General features: G+C 34.5%; 1 protein-coding gene and 1 non-coding gene across 2 annotated transcripts in view; both read left to right on the top strand.

Moving 5' to 3' along the window:
* The window catches only part of Ipo11 (importin 11), a 205125-nt gene that overhangs the window by 6700 nt on the left and 180941 nt on the right, over positions 1–17484 (top strand). Inside the window, exons 2-3 of the mRNA XM_076857235.2 lie at positions 11186–11329; positions 15753–15853. Coding sequence (XP_076713350.2) covers positions 11192–11329; positions 15753–15853 — 239 coding nt within the window. The 5' untranslated portion in view covers positions 11186–11191. The remainder of the gene's footprint in view (positions 1–11185; positions 11330–15752; positions 15854–17484) is intronic.
* On the top strand, positions 15934–16040 carry LOC143400527 (U6 spliceosomal RNA). Its single transcript, XR_013091454.1, has one exon. It is a non-coding gene; the product is annotated as a U6 spliceosomal RNA (small nuclear RNA).

Genomic DNA, 17484 nt, shown 5'->3' with positions numbered 1-17484 from the left:
ATAGAATGTAGAATGTTTATTTTTTATTTTTACATACCTATACATGACAGTAGAGTTTTTTTTGTTGTTGTTGTTGTTTTGGTACTGGGGATGGAATCCAGGGACACCCAACCACTGAGCCACATTCCCATCCCTTTTTATATTTTATTTATAGACAGCTAAGTTGCTTAGAGCCTCCCTAAGTTGCTGAGGCTGGCTTTTAACTCATAGTCCTCCTGCCTCAGCCTCCCAACTCCCCAGATGCTGGGATTACAAACATGTGCTACTACGCCGGGCTGTAGAGTGTATTTTGACATATCTTACATACATGAAATGTAACTTATTCTAATTAGGATCTCATTCTTGTGGTTGTACATGAAGTGGACTTTCACTGGTGATATGCTCATATATGAAAAGTTATGTCTGATTCATTCTACTGTCTTTCCTATTCCTACCCTCCCCACCTCCATCTTTTCCTTCATTCCCTTCATCTTATCCAATGAACCTTTATGCCTCCACCCCTTTGTTGTGTTTTAGCATCTGCAGATCAGAGAGAACATTCGGTCTTTGGGTTTTTGAACTGGTTTATTTCATTTAGCATGATAGTCTCTGAATCGTTTCTTCTTTTTTTTTTAAACTGGCAAAAGTCATATGAAGTCATTCTTTTTTATGGCTAAGTAATATTCCGTTGTGTAAATGTACCACATTTTCTTTATCCATTTGTTGCAGGGCACATAGGTTGGTTCTGTAGCTTAGTTTTTGTGAGTTGAGCTGCTATGAACATTGATGTGGCTGCCTCACTATAGTATGCTGACTTTAAGTCCTTTGGGTATAGACTGAAGAGTGGGTCTTGCATGTACTAGACAAGTGCTTTACCACTGAGCAATATCCAACCCTTTATTAAAAAAAACTGGGTCAAATGGTGGTTCCATTTCAGGTTTTCTGAGGAATCTCCATACTGCTTTCCAGAGTGGTTGTACCAGTTTGTATTCCCAGCAATGTATGAGTGAACCTTTTTTTCCCCGCATCCTTGCCAACATTTATTGTTACTTGTATTCTTGATAATTGCCATTCTGACTGGAGTGAAATGGAATGTCAGTGTCGTTTTAATTTGCATTTTTATAATTGCTAGAGATATTGAACATTTTTTATATATTAGTTGTTCATGTATTTCTTCCTCTGAATTATCTTTCAGTCCTTTTGCCTGTTTATTGATTGTGCTATTTGTGTTTTTTTGGTGTTAAATTTTTTGAGTTTTCTTTATATATCCTGGAGATTAATGCTCTATCTGAGGTGCAGGTGGCAAAGATTTTCTCCCATTCTGTAGGTTCTCTGTTCATGTTCTTGATTGTTTCTTTTCTTGTGAAGAAATATTTTAGTTTGATACCATGATTCTTGATTTTACTTCTTGCCCTTTAGGAGTCTTGTTAAGGAAGTTGGTTCCTAAGCCTATATGATGGAAAGTTGGGCCTACATTTTTTTCTAGTAGGTGTAGGGTCTCTGGTCTAATGCCTGGGTCCTTTATTCATTTTGAGTTGAGTTTTTTGCAGGGTGAGAGATAGGGGTTCAATTTCATTCTGCTTTATATGGCTTTCCAGTTTTCCCAGCACCATTTGTTGAAGAGGTTGATGGTGCCTTTGTTTAGTATGAGAGAACTATTTATGTGTTTTTGTCTCTGTATCTAAATGTAGAATTTTTGTTTTAATTATAGGCACTGAGTATACTAGCCCCTACATAATTTCATAAGTGGAGTTTTATAAATGCATTGACTCATTAGGCTGAACTCACAGATTGAATTTCTTCTATTATGTAAGAATAGAGACAGTGACTTCCTGGACCAGTAATTAGAAACTATTGATCAATGCTGTCTGTATTTGGAGAGGACTGATAATCCTTGTCACTTAGCAGAAGGTTTTTGACTAAGTTTAAAATATCATTTATAGTTTATTACATTTAATTTAGGCTGTGTTGTTATTCTAGTTCAGTGTCTTACTCAAAACAGCTTTTCCTTCCTATATCTTTGTTTTATATCAGAGAAGGAACTTTAAAAGCAATAAGCATATAATTGTTGTTCTTTAGTAGTCTTTGTACAGATGAATATTTTTGTGTTTCTGCTGAAGATATGTCAGAAGGTGGTAGTGATAGCAGTTGGGGCCTACAGTGGGGCCAAACCTTGTAGGGCTGGGGTGGTCACTATTTTTTAAGTTTTAACTTTTTCTATCAGGGGTTATCAGTCCTGGAGACTTTTATGTATACCAAACAAGTGACTCCTTACAGTTTATACAATGCCATTGTACTGAAAACTCCCAGTGAGACACAATTTTTGGATTTATTGGATAGGGCTTCTCTTGGCTGCATATATTGCCTTCTTACTGATAGTACAATTTATCCATTTATTTTTTCCTACACTGAAAAATATGATCCTCAGGCATAGATTTTTTGTTGTTGTTGTAGTTAATTTATGTATCTTAAGTGGTAAATATAGTGTTTGGCATTTTAGAGCATTCAGTACATATTTGTTGAATAAATAAAAACAGAAAAGTTAAATGATATATCATGTAAATATCAGAAAATTGATTGGAAAATACAGAATCAGAACAAGCTGTATTAGATATCCCCAGTGAAAAGTATCCTTCAATTTTGTTGGTTTTATGTGCCCCATTTTGGTATAGGAAGGTACAGAATAATTGCTTCATTTATTCAGTTTTTTAGCCATTTAGCATACTGTCTACTTTTTAAAAAATATTTTTTAGGGGCTGGGGATGTGGCTCAAGCGGTAGCGCGCTCGCCTGGCATGCGTGTGGCCCGGGTTCGATCCTCAGCACCACATACAGACAAAGATGTTGTGTCCGCCAAATACTAAAAAATAAATATTAAAAAAATTAAAAAAAATATTTTTTAGTTGTAAAAGGAAGGATCTTTTCTTTAATGTATTTACTTATATGCGGTGCTGAGGATCGAACCCAGCACCTCACACATGCCAGGCAAGTGCTGTACCACTGAGCCACAACCCCAGACCCCTACTGTCTACTTTTATAGTATTTTTTGGTAGATATTTTCCCCTTTACTTTGATACAGTTCCTATTCTTTCAGAAGGATTGTTGTTCCTTTACTTCTTTTTTACTTTTTCTTTTTTTAAAATTTGTTTTAATTAGTTATACATATAACAGTAGAATGCACTTATATACTTCAATGTATCATACATAGATGGGATATAATTTCTCATTTTTCTGAGTATACATATTGTAGAATCACATTGGTCATACAGTCACATACATACGTAGAGTAATAATATCTGTTTCATTCTACTATTTTTCTTATCCCCACATCCTCTGCCTTCCCCTCTTTCACTTCCCTCAACCTAATCTAAGGTAACTTTATTTTTTTTAATTTTTATTTTTTGCATTACAATTCTTAATACACATAAATACCATGTTTTTTGTTTTCTCACTTTTTCTAAAAGTCTGTCCTCCACTCAGCAGTTACACATTGCATTGTTTTGTTTAGTTTATCATACATGACCTTTAATTTATTATATCCATTTTACTATGCTAAGTGATGTCATGTATAAATGAATAAGAATTCTTGGCTTTATATGGTTCATGATTTTGTAGATGAGGTAAAATTAAACAAGGAAGTAGGTCTAATAGGAGTGTGTATAGAATAGTGGCATGGAGGAAGGAGCCTGTCTAGTGCAGTTAAAGATTTTCAGAGGAGGTAATGCCTACCGTGAGCAACAACTTCAGAGAGCTCTATGTTCATTAGCTGCCATTAAAAACAATTTATTATAGACAGAATTGTATAATAAAGCCTCTTACACCCATCATCCAGCCTGAATAATTCATCAACTTTTTTTTTTTTTTTTTTTGTGGTGCTAGGAATCGAACTCAGGGGCACTTTACCATTGAGTTACATCCCCAGTGCTTTTCATTTTGAGATGATCTTGCCGAGTTGCTGAGGGTCTTTATAAATTGCTTAGGCTGGCCTTGAACTTGTGATCCTCCTGTCTCAGTCTCTAGTTGCTGGGATCATTTATGTGTCACCTCACTTGGCTAACACATTGCCTTTTTCTAGTTTGCTTTTGATTCCAGGTAGTTTTCTAATATCTTCTATATATAATTCCTCAAGAATATATTCTCTTTTCCTGTTGTTTTATTCTTAGAATTTAGCTTTAGATTATGATTTAATTTACAGGAATTTAACTGTCTTTGAAAATCTATGACAGCCAGGTGTGGTGGTCTAGGTCTTAATTCCTAGTTACTCAAGAGTCTGAGGCCAGCCTGGGCAACTTATCCGCAAAGTAAAAGAGTGCTAGGGGTGTAGCTTGGTAGCACACTGCTAGCTTCAATCCCCAGTGCAGGGAGAGGAAGTTAATACATCTTCTTTTTATTCCTTTGTGAGAAATGCTCCTGTAATACATGCTAAATACTATATTCTTCCTACATTTCACCAAAAGGCAACTCTCTGAAGTTTGTTTTTGTCTTCTGTACCTGGGATTGAACTGAGGGGCACTCAACCACTGAGCCACATCCCCAGCCCTATTTTGTGTTTTATTTAGAGACAGGGTCTCACTGAGTTCCTTTAGTGCCTCGATTTTGCTGAGGCTGACTTTGAACTTGCGATTCTCCTGCCTCAGCCTCCCGAGCTACTGGGTTTATAGGCATGCACCACCGCACCTGGCAACTCTCTTAAGTGCCTGTTTTTCAAGGGGAAAAAATGGAGCTTTCAAGTTCTCAGTGTCTCTTTTGTGATGGTTTGCATCTAGCTATGCTTTTGCCTCTTTCTGAATATTTTTCCTTTTTAAAATCACTAGGTGATTTCATTGCTCATATCACTTTGTTCTTGAGTCACAGTTTCTTGGTCTCCTTATGGTAAATAAAATATTGCTTTCCCTTGTTACATTTTATTAAATTCCTTCATATTTACTTTGAATCTCAAAAACACATTCATATATTCTCACATTTTTAAAAAATTATTTTTTAGTTTGTAGTTGGACACAATACCTTTATTTTATTTATTTTTATGTGGTGCTGAGGTTTGAACCCAGGGCCTCGCACGTGCTAGGTGAACATGTGCCCCTGAGCTACAACCCCAGCCCCTCTCACATTTTCTTGTAGAGAGTACTTTTAGTGATTCAGTATTTAACTATAGAAGAGGTGACTACTGTTTGAAAGTTCTTTGGCTGTCATGTTCTGCTTCAAGGTGAATCCTAACTTTTGCTTTGTGCTATTCTTTGAACTCCCATTTACTTCTTCTTTGCAAGAGCTTGGTATTTTTTCCTGTGTCTTGAACCTTGAAAACCTTATTAACATTTCCACATGATTGTTCTGGCTAAGTAGCCACTGAGAATTCCTACTCTTCCTCCAGCTCTCAAGGGAAAAGGATGCTAGGAGCACATCCTTTAATGTGTGATATGTATTTCTCACCATTGGGTGGCACTGCAGATTACATAAAAACAAAATTTTTTTCATTTTTAGGAATGGTTGACTTAGTACATAAAGAAACAAGGTGATGTGGTTAATGTCATGAAAAAATACTTAGAGATTAAAGACATTATTGCCAACAAATACAAATTTATTTTTCTTTTATGTGATGAAAGTGTACTATATGTAAGTTAAAGTAAATAAAAAATTAGAACTTCCTAGTTAGTTTCTCCCCCTCCCCAAGCTATTAAATATTTTAAACTATTGTCTTTATGAACACCAAATAGTAAAAATATTAAGTGCCTATGGAACCAGACTAGGTGCCTGTCACCAGACAAATAGATAAAGAAAATGTTGTATACACACAGTAGAGTTTTACTCAGCCATAAAGAGGAATGACATTGTTGGTAGATGGAGAACATCATGCTAAGTGAAATAAGCCAGATTCAGAAGTTGAGGGTTCAGTGCTTTATCTCCTATTTGTAAGCTACAACAAGAAAAGGAAAAAAGGAATTAAAAAAAGGGTGATCTCACAAAAATAGAAGGCAAACCAATAGAGTACAGGAAATGGAGAAAGAGGGAGGGAGGAGGGAGACCGTGTTAGAAGTACTGGGGAATGTACAAATCTAGCACAATGAATCTTGTTTAGATGTCTAATTATGATGCACTAATTGAAATAATAGAAGGAAAATCAGTAGAATAGTGCAAGTGGAGTATGGAGTGGGAAATGGAAGGTACTGGGGAATGAGATTGATTAAATTATATGTATATGAATATGGGAAAATGAGCTCCAGTATTATGTATAATTATAATGTACCAATACAAAAAAAAATTAAGTGCCTTGAGAAGATTATTTGCAGTTAAAACTGCTGTTTGATAAGGTTCAGAGTTCCTTTTGAATGAGGAATATTGTCTCTAGGTAAACATTGCTATCACAAATCTAGAGACTATGAGAACAATGTTGATGATGTACTTTTGCTCCTAAAAGACCAAGTTTATAATTTTTTTTTTTTTTTTTTTTTGCTACCTCGGGTTGAACTCAGGGGCACTCAACCACTGAGCCACATCCCTATCCCTATTTTGTATTTTATTTAGAGACACGGTCTCACCTAGTTGCTTAGTGCTTGGATAAATTGCTGAGACTGGCTTTGAACTCGTGATCCTCCTGTCTTTGGTCTCCTGAGCCACTGGGATTACAGACTTGCGCCATGGTGCCTGGCTCTAAGTTTATAAGTTTTTATGATGAGAATGCAATTAATGACCACACTGTCTACATAAATATGGTATATTAATATATTTTTATGATTTCTTCTTATATGTTTAACAAGAGAAACATGATGATTTGTAGCCCTTAAGGAACTTTGAAGAGTAGATAAGAGAAAGCAAGGAAGTAGCTCCTCTCCTCTTTGATCTCATGTATGTTTTGTTGCACATTTTTTCCCCCTCCCAAATGGACCAGTCTTTGATGATAATCTTGAAGTATTGTAGGAATGCATCAATATCCCTGGTGGTTCATTATTGTGAGGATATTTGGACTATAGTATATGGAAGCATTTTCAGCTAATTCCTACGAAGTGTTATTGACATCTATTACATACGGGCATGGGGATGCTGAACAACATATAAAACGTGTACAATGAAGAATTCTTTTGTCACAGGACCTTTGTTGAGAAATAGAAGTGATCCAAATTGTGCAGTTATGGATTTGAATGGGACTGGCATCTTCAGAATCACTTTGGCTTATGTCAAAGTATAATGCCCTTTTGGCTTGCATTAATTTCTTGAAGAAATACTCATTCTTACCCTGTGTTAATATCAGTGGTTGTTAATACTCAAGCCATGTTTTTCATTTCTTTAGTCACTTTTCCTTGTCTTTTGCTGATTTTGATATTTATGTACTCAGAGCTCATTACAATATTTTTATGGAGGTATAATTCATAGACTATATTATTTACCCATTGAAAGTATACAATTCAGTGGCTTTTAGTATATTCAGAATTGTGCAGGTATCATTACAGTCAATTTTTAAACATTTTCTTTCTTTTTTTTTTTTTTGGTATAGGGAATTGAACCCAGGGTTTCTTTTCCATTGAACTCAGTACCCAGTCCTGTTTAAAATTTTTTTTTTTTTTTTTTTTTTTTTTTTTTTGGGACAGGGTCTCGCTAAGTTGCTGAGGGCCTTACTAAGTTGCCAAGGTTGGTGTTGAACTTAATTATATAGAAATCTTTTTCTATTAGCAGTCATTCCACATTTTCCTCAGCCATAGGCAACCACTTTCCTACTTTTTACAGGAAAGTGAATTTGCCTGTTCTGCATATTTCATATAAATAGAATCACTTTTTTTTTGTGACTGACTTCTACTTAACATAATGTTTTCTTTTTCTGTTTTTTTTTTTTTTTTGTAACAGGGGATTGAACCCAGGGACACTTAACCACTGAGTCACATTCCCGGTCCTTTTTATTTTGAGATAGCGTCTAGCTAAGTTGTTTATTAGGGTCTCACTAAGTTGCTGAGGCTGGCTTTGAACTTGCAATCCTCATACCTCAGCCTCCTGGGCCACTGGATTGCAGGCATGTACCCAGCCTGGATTAGCTTTCAACATATAAACTGAGGAAGAGTTCACAAACATGTAGTCCACAATAAGGTCTCTCTGTCTGTCTCCAGGGCTGGGATGGAATCCAGGGCTTTCTTCTGTTTTATTATAGGCATCTATAGTCAAATTCCCTCCAAGCACAGCTTCAATTAAACCTCTATTTTTTTTTTTACATTGATTCCATTTTCATATATTGCAAAGTATTTTCTCGCATCCCTGTGATTTCTTTGATCTATTGGTTATATAGGAGTGTATTGTTTCATTTCAATGTTTTTGTGAATTTCTCACTTTTTTCTGTTACTAATGGCAATCATTTCAGACCTTTTAAATTTATTGAGTCTTGTTAAACATCCTAGCATATGGTCTGTCCTGGACAATGTTCCGGAAATGTGTACTTCAGAAGAATAGTTGTGTGCATTATGCTACTGTGTGGAGTGTTCTATAAATGTCTGTTAGTGTTAGTTTGAGTAAAACATTAAAACTTTCATTTTCTTGTTGATCTTCTATTCATTATTGAAAATGGTACAGCTTAGGTCTTCAGCTGCCCTTTGAGTATGCTGGTGTGGGCAAAATGGAGAGAACCATTGTTCTTTGCTTGTTACCCTTTGGCAGTTTCTGTCCCAGGCATGGCGCCTGAGTGAAGAAGAGAGTCCCAGATCTCTAGCTTTGCTTGCTTGATATTCAGAGAGCTACTGTAATAATGGTTGAATGAGAAATGCTGGCTGACAGCCCCTTCTGTGGAGAAACTGTAGTTCTAGGCTAGTAGCTGGGGGGGGTGGGGGGGGTGAGAGAGCCCTGTCTGTGTTGGTCACCTCTGGCTGTGTAGAGCTTCTGTCTCATTGGAGCAGAACTGGGTTCATGGCTCAAATGCCACAGATTCATGGTGTTCTTACTAAGGCTTAGTAGTATTTCTTGCATAGATGTTTCTCTATTTGCTGTGTGCTATGTGACACTTTCCAGAGACTTTGGTTTTTATAATTTTACAGCTAGGTTTGGTTTTGTTTTGTTTTGCTATGGATAGTGTCTGTGAAACTCCTCATGTTCCAAAAAGAGTTCTTTCTCTGTTTCATTTAAAGTACAAGTTGGGTCAGGAGTATTGATTATATAAGATTGAACATTTTTGGTGTTTCAGAGTTGAGTTTGTAGATTTACTACATTATATCAAGAGGCACATTAAGGGAGGAACCTGTTACCAGATATCCTCTTGCTCTTTGAGAGTTCCCTTTTTGTTCTTGAATAAATTCTACTCAAAAAAAAAAAAAAAAAAAAAAAAAAGAGGCATTAAGGTCAGTTGTATTGCTACTATTGATACCAAGTTTTCTCTCCTGGTTTAGATGGTGACTGGTGGACTCTTTCATTCTAAAGTTTGTTTCTTCACTGAATTTGGCGAGTAGTCTGTGATATACTTGGACACACTGGAAACATTCTGTTCCCCAACAACTGTTCTTAATGATTTTAGCATCCATTATTATTGATCCACGCCAAATAAGTTATTTTACAATTGGAATTCTCAGGATTTTGAAATTCTTTTTTTCTTAAACTTTTACTGTAATCTTACCCCTCTTTTTCTTATCTCACTTAACTGCATTTTATAGTAACTAAGGATAAACACAGATAATGCAGTCTGAAGAAAATTGCTATGACTGAAATTATAGTTACTGCAGGCTTGAGAAGTCTTTCTAGGTGGAAGGCAGAAGTGCTGAATTGTCTCTTGTTTATTCATTTCTTTGAATGAAAATGTTTACATTATACAGACACATTTGTAAAACCTTGAACTTTGGATTTATACTCTTTATTTCTGTGGGGGAAATATACTCTGGGTTATAACTGGTATGCTGGAAATTATTCATTACAGTTTGTTTTAATAATAAGAATAGTTCCTTTTGCCTCAAACTTCAATGTTCTATAGACTGTTGCTAGAGAACAGGGACTTGTCATCCAAAAAAATTATTGCATTGCCTGCCACAAAATTGTGTTCCATGCTAGGCACAGTGGCACATGTCTGTATTCTCAGTGGATTGGGAGACTGAGGCAGGAGGATTGTGAGTTCAGAGCCAGCCTCAGCAACTTAGGAGGCCCCTACATAACTCAGTGAGAACCTCTATCTCTAAATAAAATATATAAAAAGAGGGGAGCTATGGATGTGGTTCAGTGTTGAGCATAATCCCTGATACTAAAGGGGGGAAAATTGGTGCTCCAAAAATGTGTGAACTGAGCTCTTCCTTCCAGACGGTATGGGGTCTTCTTAGAAGCAAGGATCAGAGAAGGGGAGAGGGAAACAATGTTGTATTTTGGATAGGACCAAGGTAGGGCAAAATGCTGGAGGTAGGTAGGTATGGGAAATTCTAGCAGTTTTCATTATAAGAGGTAAATAGTGAGATATGTGGATAATAAAGATAATATTATATAGGCTTAGGAATTACTTTGCTCTGAAGTTTCAGAGAGATTAAGAGTTTGTATGATTTCTGTACAGTCTTTGCTCATGGGGGAAATTTAGGAGTTGGTATTAGTGATTTTTCAAGTAGTAGCCCAAAATAGAACCATGGCCCTCACATGCTAGGCTAGAGCTCTCTACTGCTGAGCCACAACCCCAGGCACCGCCCACCGCCCGCCACCCCCCCAGGTACTTTTTTGTTCAAAGAAATTTTTTTGTTTTGGATTAGCCCTCCTTTACTTACATAGACTTTAATGTGGTTAATTTTCCTTAAAAGTTGTAATATTTAGGGTCGATTTTTTATTTAATCAATATTTGGAACTTTTCTGTTTTACTATAATTTAGTAACTTTTAATAAAGGAAGTAATTTGTTTTGGGTTAAAGACTTTCAGGCTTTAAGTTATTTGCTTAGAGTCTTGAACAGGCAATGGGATTTAACCAGAATTTAGGAATTTCGTGTTTTGTATTTGTTCCCCACCCCTGTCCCTAAAATGCTAGTATCTTTTATTTATATGGCACAGTAAACGGCAGTTTCATTTAGAAATAAATTGATTTTAAGTTAATGATTTGAATTATTTTTTAGGTAAGAATGTGGGTGGCACATAGAAAAGTAGAAGTCAATAAGAAGCATGGAGTTGGTGAATGATTAAAATGAAGGAGTGTTTCAGAACAAGAAAACTTTTTTTCTCCATTTATGTTACTGTTAATTTTTGTTACATATAATGTATACTAACATATGTTAATTTATTGCCAGGTTTCCATGGATCTCAATAGTGCCAGTACTGTAGTTCTTCAGGTCTTAACACAGGCCACCAGTCAGGATACTGCTGTTTTAAAACCAGCCGAGGAACAATTGAAACAGTGGGAGACACAGCCAGGTTTCTATTCAGTGTTGTTGGTAAGTACTTCTAAAATGGTTTATTTTTACTTTTAATAAAATGAGACATCATTATTTTCATTATTCCAAAAATCTGGATTTGGGTTCAGTGGTAGAACATTTGCTTAGTATATGTGCACCCCTGGATTTGATCTCAGCACTGCAAAATTTGAAGAGCTAGGTTTATTGGTAGTTTAATGGAATGAAATCAAATGTTTAGCTGTCACAGGTATTACAATTATCACATTAATTTGGGACACAACTTACTGAGGGTCTTTAAGAAATATTTGTTAATAGACCAACATTTGAGATCTTTCCTTTTCATTACAACTTGATTATAACTTTTAGTAAATGAAGTCATTTGCTTTGGCTATATTCTTTATGGAATATAAATTTTACTTTTCGAAACATTTTGTATAAATAGTTGTACAGTGCATTCCTATGTCTTCTCAGAAAGCAACCCACTGTGGTTATTTTAGTTTTGGCACATTGATCTAATGTCCTGATTTCACTTTCATATTTTGTTTATATTTCTACCCTAATTAATTTATGTTATTAGTTGTTCAGGTCCTCATACTGCATCTTCAGGCTTGGGTATATATATTGTGCTTAAGTTTATTTCCTTTTAAAACATCATGATTGGGCTGGGGTTGTGGCTCAGTGATGGAGCGCTTTCCTAGCTTGTGTGAGTCTTTGGGTTTGATTCTCAGCACCACATATAAATAAATAAATAATAAAGGTCCATTAACAACTAAAAAAAATGAAAATATAAAAAAAATCATTTATTTTCTCATTTAAAAATTTCATTTCCTTGACACATCTGATTTTTTTTTTCTGGGTGTTTTGAAACATAGTACAATAATTTAAGGAGTTTAAAATTTTTGGTTCATTAATCAAAATTATCTCTCAGTGCCAGAGTAGAACTCTTTTTTTGTGATGACAGTCTTCCCCAATCATTTCTGCTGAAAAATTAAAAATTCTGATTGATGTTTTGAGATTGAGTTTCTGGTCAAGGCAATGAAGCTACCAGCTAGTATTTTTGACTGGGTCACACATTTAGAGCAAAATTGTTTACTATATCATTTAAACTAGAATAAATTATAGCAACTGACATGTATTTTTTTGAATTCTTGCCTAGAACGATTTGGTTTGTTAAATTTGAGAAGATACTTATGGTGATGAGGGAATTAAGTGTTATTCTGAATATAACATGAAAATTGGCAATTTGGTTTAATAACAAAAAGGTAAAAAATGGTTTGATTTTAAAAGATACTAAAGAAAATACTGTGTTTACATAACCCTAGCATGTTTAAATTTTGGGCACAGTGTAAATCTTTAGAATATCTCTGAGTATCTTTAACTTTCATATGCTTATTTAAGCGAATATGCTCTATAATTTGCTTATGCATCTTCAGGCCAAAATATGTTTTGGAATTTATTATTTTAATTATTATTAATAAATCAATTTTTGTGATTGAATTCTGGATTGCCAGCATGATAGGCAAGTGCTGTACAACTGAGCTACATGCCTTCTTTATTTTATTTTATTTAAGTATCTAAATCTTTTTTCCCAAATTTATTTGTTTTGGGATATTTATGTATTGATAAATTGATAATTTATATGGTGTGTGGTACTTTTATTTATTAAAAATAATGTATGCATTTATATTTGTGTATGTAGACATTTGTATAAGATACTATATATATGGCTTCTACTGAGTATGGTGAAGCATCCCAGATATGCAGATAGGCTGTGTATGTATATGAATCAATTTCTACTTTATATACATTTATTTGGTTATATATATATTTATAGTTGTTTTATTTATGTGTACTTATGTATGTTTATATAGTCAGTATTTATCAAATAACACTAGTTTTGCTTAGGTATTCTTAACAGGTTTCAGGCTTACCATGAAAGGCCTAAAAGGATATCTGGAAAACTTCACAGGGCTCATGCTTTGGTGCAAATTGCCTAAATCCTTGTTTTTTGGTACCAGGCATTGAAGTCAGGGGCACTTAACCACTGAGCCATATTCCCAATCCCTTTTTGTATTTTTATTTAGAGATAAGATCTCACTGAATTGCTTAGAGCCTTCCTAAGTTGCTGAGGCTAGGGATCCTCCTGCAATCCTCCTGCCTCAGCCTCTGGAATCACTGGAATTACAGGAGTGTGCCACTGTGTCTGGCTTGCCTAGTTCTTCTTGGTTTTTGTTTTTACTACATTGAATTTTTCTTCTTAGAGGGATAGGAATTAGATTTCTTGTAGAAGAAATAGATTACAATAGCTTAAAAAGCTGTCATAGGGCTTGGACTGTAGCGTTTGCCTAGCATGTGTGAGGCACAGGGTTTGATTCTTAACACCACATTAAAAAAATATATATGTGTGTGTGTGTGAATGCTGTCCATTAACAACTACAAACATGACAGTTTTTTTTAATCCTTTTTTTCTCCTTTGCATATTAAATCTATATTTGTCCTAGCTGTTCATTCTAATCTGTAGCTTCCCAAACTTCTATACCTTATCTCAGGTTTGTGTTGCAGTCCAGTTATTTAAAGTACTTGTGGAATATTTCTACTTGAACTCATAACCTGCAGCTTGATGTCTCTTGGCTCCCCAAGTGTAGCTGACACTGGCTGATTAAGACCCACCAACTTCTGTAATATTTTCCACATTACTTCCATTCATTCACCAATGTGTTTAATAGGTATTTGAAAAATGTCTATTGTATCTGGCATGTGGTAGATTCTAGGTGTACGACAAGACTCAATCTAGTAGTATGGAAGGTAGACAAGTAAAATGTCAAAATTAAATGGGATTGATGTGAAAAACAAAAATCTTTTTTTTTTTTTTCTGGTGCGGGGATCCAACCCAAGGCCTTCTACATGCAAGGCAAGCACTCTATCAATTGAGCTATATATCCCCAGCCCCACAAAAAAAAATCACTTTTTTTTTTTTTTTTTACAATGGAGATCCAAAAGAGGAACTCTGACTCAGTTGTCAGTGGTCTTAAGGAGTAAATGGGAAATATATAGTTATCCTTGTAAGTTGTTTTTAAACATACAGACATATTTTCTAAAAAGAGAATTATAACATACATATCTGTTTTTAATACTTAACATATGGATTTTTTTTCATAGCAAAGAATATACTTCCACATAATTATATTTGGCTTTGGGGTTTTCCCACACAAGGTTGTATTTAAGAGGTCATCACTGGGAATTTGAGTTGTTTTTGATCTGAGTGTAGTACAATTTCAGTCAATGTTTACCATGTACTTAAACACATTCCTTCAGTTATCGTATGTACCAACTATTCCAGATAAGTTTTTTTCCAAAGAAATTAAACATTAAATTTTCAATACTTGTAATATTTTAAAGTATAGTAAGTTTTGCATTCTTATATTTCTCTGTACATTTAGAACTAAAGTATAAGTTATTTTAATATTTTGACTAACATTTTTAAAGGTCATTGAACGTTGAAAATTTCCCTTTGGTTATTAATATTACGATCATGTTTTGTGGTTTAGTTTGCATTGTTATTTTTAAGGTCTCCATTTACTGTGTAAAACAAGGACTGCGGATTATGATTAGGATTAACACAGTGAATAAATCTTTTGAGTAATGGCTAATTTTGAGAAGTTATTCACATCATGTCTGGCTTTATGTCACATAAAATGTTCTGCTCTCTAACTTATTTGTAAGCATGACTGGTGCTTCTCCATAACACCTGGAACTGAGGCTTGAACCCAGAGAACTCTATCATTGAGTTAATCCCCAGCCCTGTTTATATTTTATTTGAAGACAGGCTCTCATTAAGCTGCTTAGGGGCTAGCTAAATTGCTGAGGCAGGCCTTTAATTTGTAATCCTACCTCAGTTTCTCAAATCACTGGGATTACAGGTATGTGCCACCACACTGGTTGCATGTTTTGATAAGGAGCATTGATAATATGAAATAGATTATTTATTTTATAGCATCTGTTAACTACCCAGAGGCTTTGATTCCTTAGGATCTTTGAATCTCTGCTATAGTGGGTCTACTTTTTTTTTAAATTATTAATATTTAGGAGGTAATTATTTCAGGTGTGTGTGTGTGTGTGTGTGTGTGTGTGTGTGTAGTTAGGATAGTTATTTGAAATAAAATTAGGTTTGCTAGTTTCTCAGTTTAATTTTTCACTAGAGAAATTTTCAAATACTTGTAAAAGTAGAATAGTATAATGAATTTCCCATGTTTTTATTCAGCTTAAACAGTAAACCTGCTACTGAGCAGGTATGCTTTCTTATATGAATCATGGAACGATATATATTTAGAAAATATCAATATAATATATGTAGTGATAAAGCTTATATTCAATTTAAAAAATGCCAGTGTTTTATTTGGGGCATATTGATTATTATTTTATGTTATTACATGTTCATTCTAATACTATTTTTTATTTACAGAACATTTTCACCAACCACTCTCTGGATATAAATGTAAGGTGGCTTGCTGTGCTATATTTTAAACATGGAATTGATCGTTACTGGAGACGTGTAGCCCCTCAGTAAGTTCCATCAATCCTCAGTGTAATGCTTTCCAGATGCAAGAAGTTAAAAGAATCTGTTTATGTAAAAGAATGTGTTAGTGCTTGCTTTGGCAGCACATACACTAAAATTAGAACAGTACAGAAAAGATTAGTATGGTCTCTGCACAAAGATGACAAGGAATCCTGTAAAACATTTGATATTAAAAAATAAAATCTAAAAAAAAGTATGTTAACTATTGAAGAACAGTATTCTTCATAGTTAATTACCATTCAACAGCCATAATGTTATTTTTCTCCTTGGGTTTTATTCCTCTGTGAGTGTGTGTGTGTGTGTGTGTGTGTGTGTCTGTCTGTCTGTCTGTCTGTGTCTCTCTTTGTATTTTTGGCCTTGTGAGTTGATCAGGCTGAGTGAATAAATCAAATTGAACAAAAGCCTTTTCTTTCCCTTTTAAAGATTCTTAATATTAAGATTTTTAAAAATGCTATTAAGAAGACAAACCCAACTCATTTCTGAACCATCTGAATAGTAATTCCTGAATATTATTCTTGCCTGTTTGGTAGATACATTTTTTTAAAAAAAAACATACATGCATTTTTAATCTCAGACTCAATTGTAACTGGTATGTAGGTGGTTAAATGAACAGATTTGTGTCCCCCTTATTTTTTTTCTTTTATTTGTGTTACTGAGGATTGAACCCAAGGTCTCAAGCATGCTAGGCCAGTGTTCTATCACTGACTTATATTCCCAGCCCCAGATTTCTCTTAATACTTAATTGTATGTTATTTAATTGATGGAAAGGCAAGATAGACATGGCCTTGGAATTTATTTGATAGAAAATAGTGAACTTGGGGCTGGGGTTGTAGCTCAGTAGTAGAGTGCTTGCCCCCTCATATGTGAGGCCCTGGGTTCCATCCTCAGCATCACATTAAAAAATAAATAAATAAATAAACAGACAAATAAAGATATTGTGTTCATCTACAACTTATATATAAACATATATAATATAAATGAATATGAAAATAATGAACTTTGCTAAAGAAATAGTGATCTTTGTTTTCCAGTAGATGGCACTATAGCTCTGTAAATTCTTAAACCTTAAAAAATAGTAAAAGCTTATCTGAGATCTTCAGAGTGCATATAAAACATGCCCTTGAATAATATTGGAAACAACCAGAATATTTTCAGGCTGCAATTAGGATACTATAGTATGAAGAAAATACTTTTCATCTTATTTTAGAATTGACTCATAGTTTTGTGAGAAATGATGTAGTGTTGAGAAGCATTATTAGGTTATAGGAAATGTTTTAACAGCACCTACATTGCTACTGCTTGTCCATTTAAATTTTACACATCTAAAATTAATTTTGTTTTACTGGTTATATGAACAATAAACTTATCAATAACCATGTCAAAGAAAGAATAAATTATGATTAAATACCTCAGATTATACATTTGCTAAGCATGCTCTCTACTACTGAACTGTACCCCCCATTGAAGTTGCTTTTAAATTAATTAACTAATTAACGGTACCAGGGATTGAACCTAGGGGTGCTTAGACACTAAGTTACATCCCTGTCCTTTTTAAATTTTTTATTTTCAAAATAAAGTCTTGCTGAGTTGCTGAGGCTGGTTTTGTACTCAGAATGCC

The sequence above is a fragment of the Callospermophilus lateralis genome, chromosome 5, assembly GCF_048772815.1.
Source record: "Callospermophilus lateralis isolate mCalLat2 chromosome 5, mCalLat2.hap1, whole genome shotgun sequence".
In the NCBI taxonomy this organism is placed as follows: domain Eukaryota; kingdom Metazoa; phylum Chordata; class Mammalia; order Rodentia; family Sciuridae; genus Callospermophilus; species Callospermophilus lateralis.
This window is presented reverse-complemented; position numbering and strand designations above follow the sequence as displayed.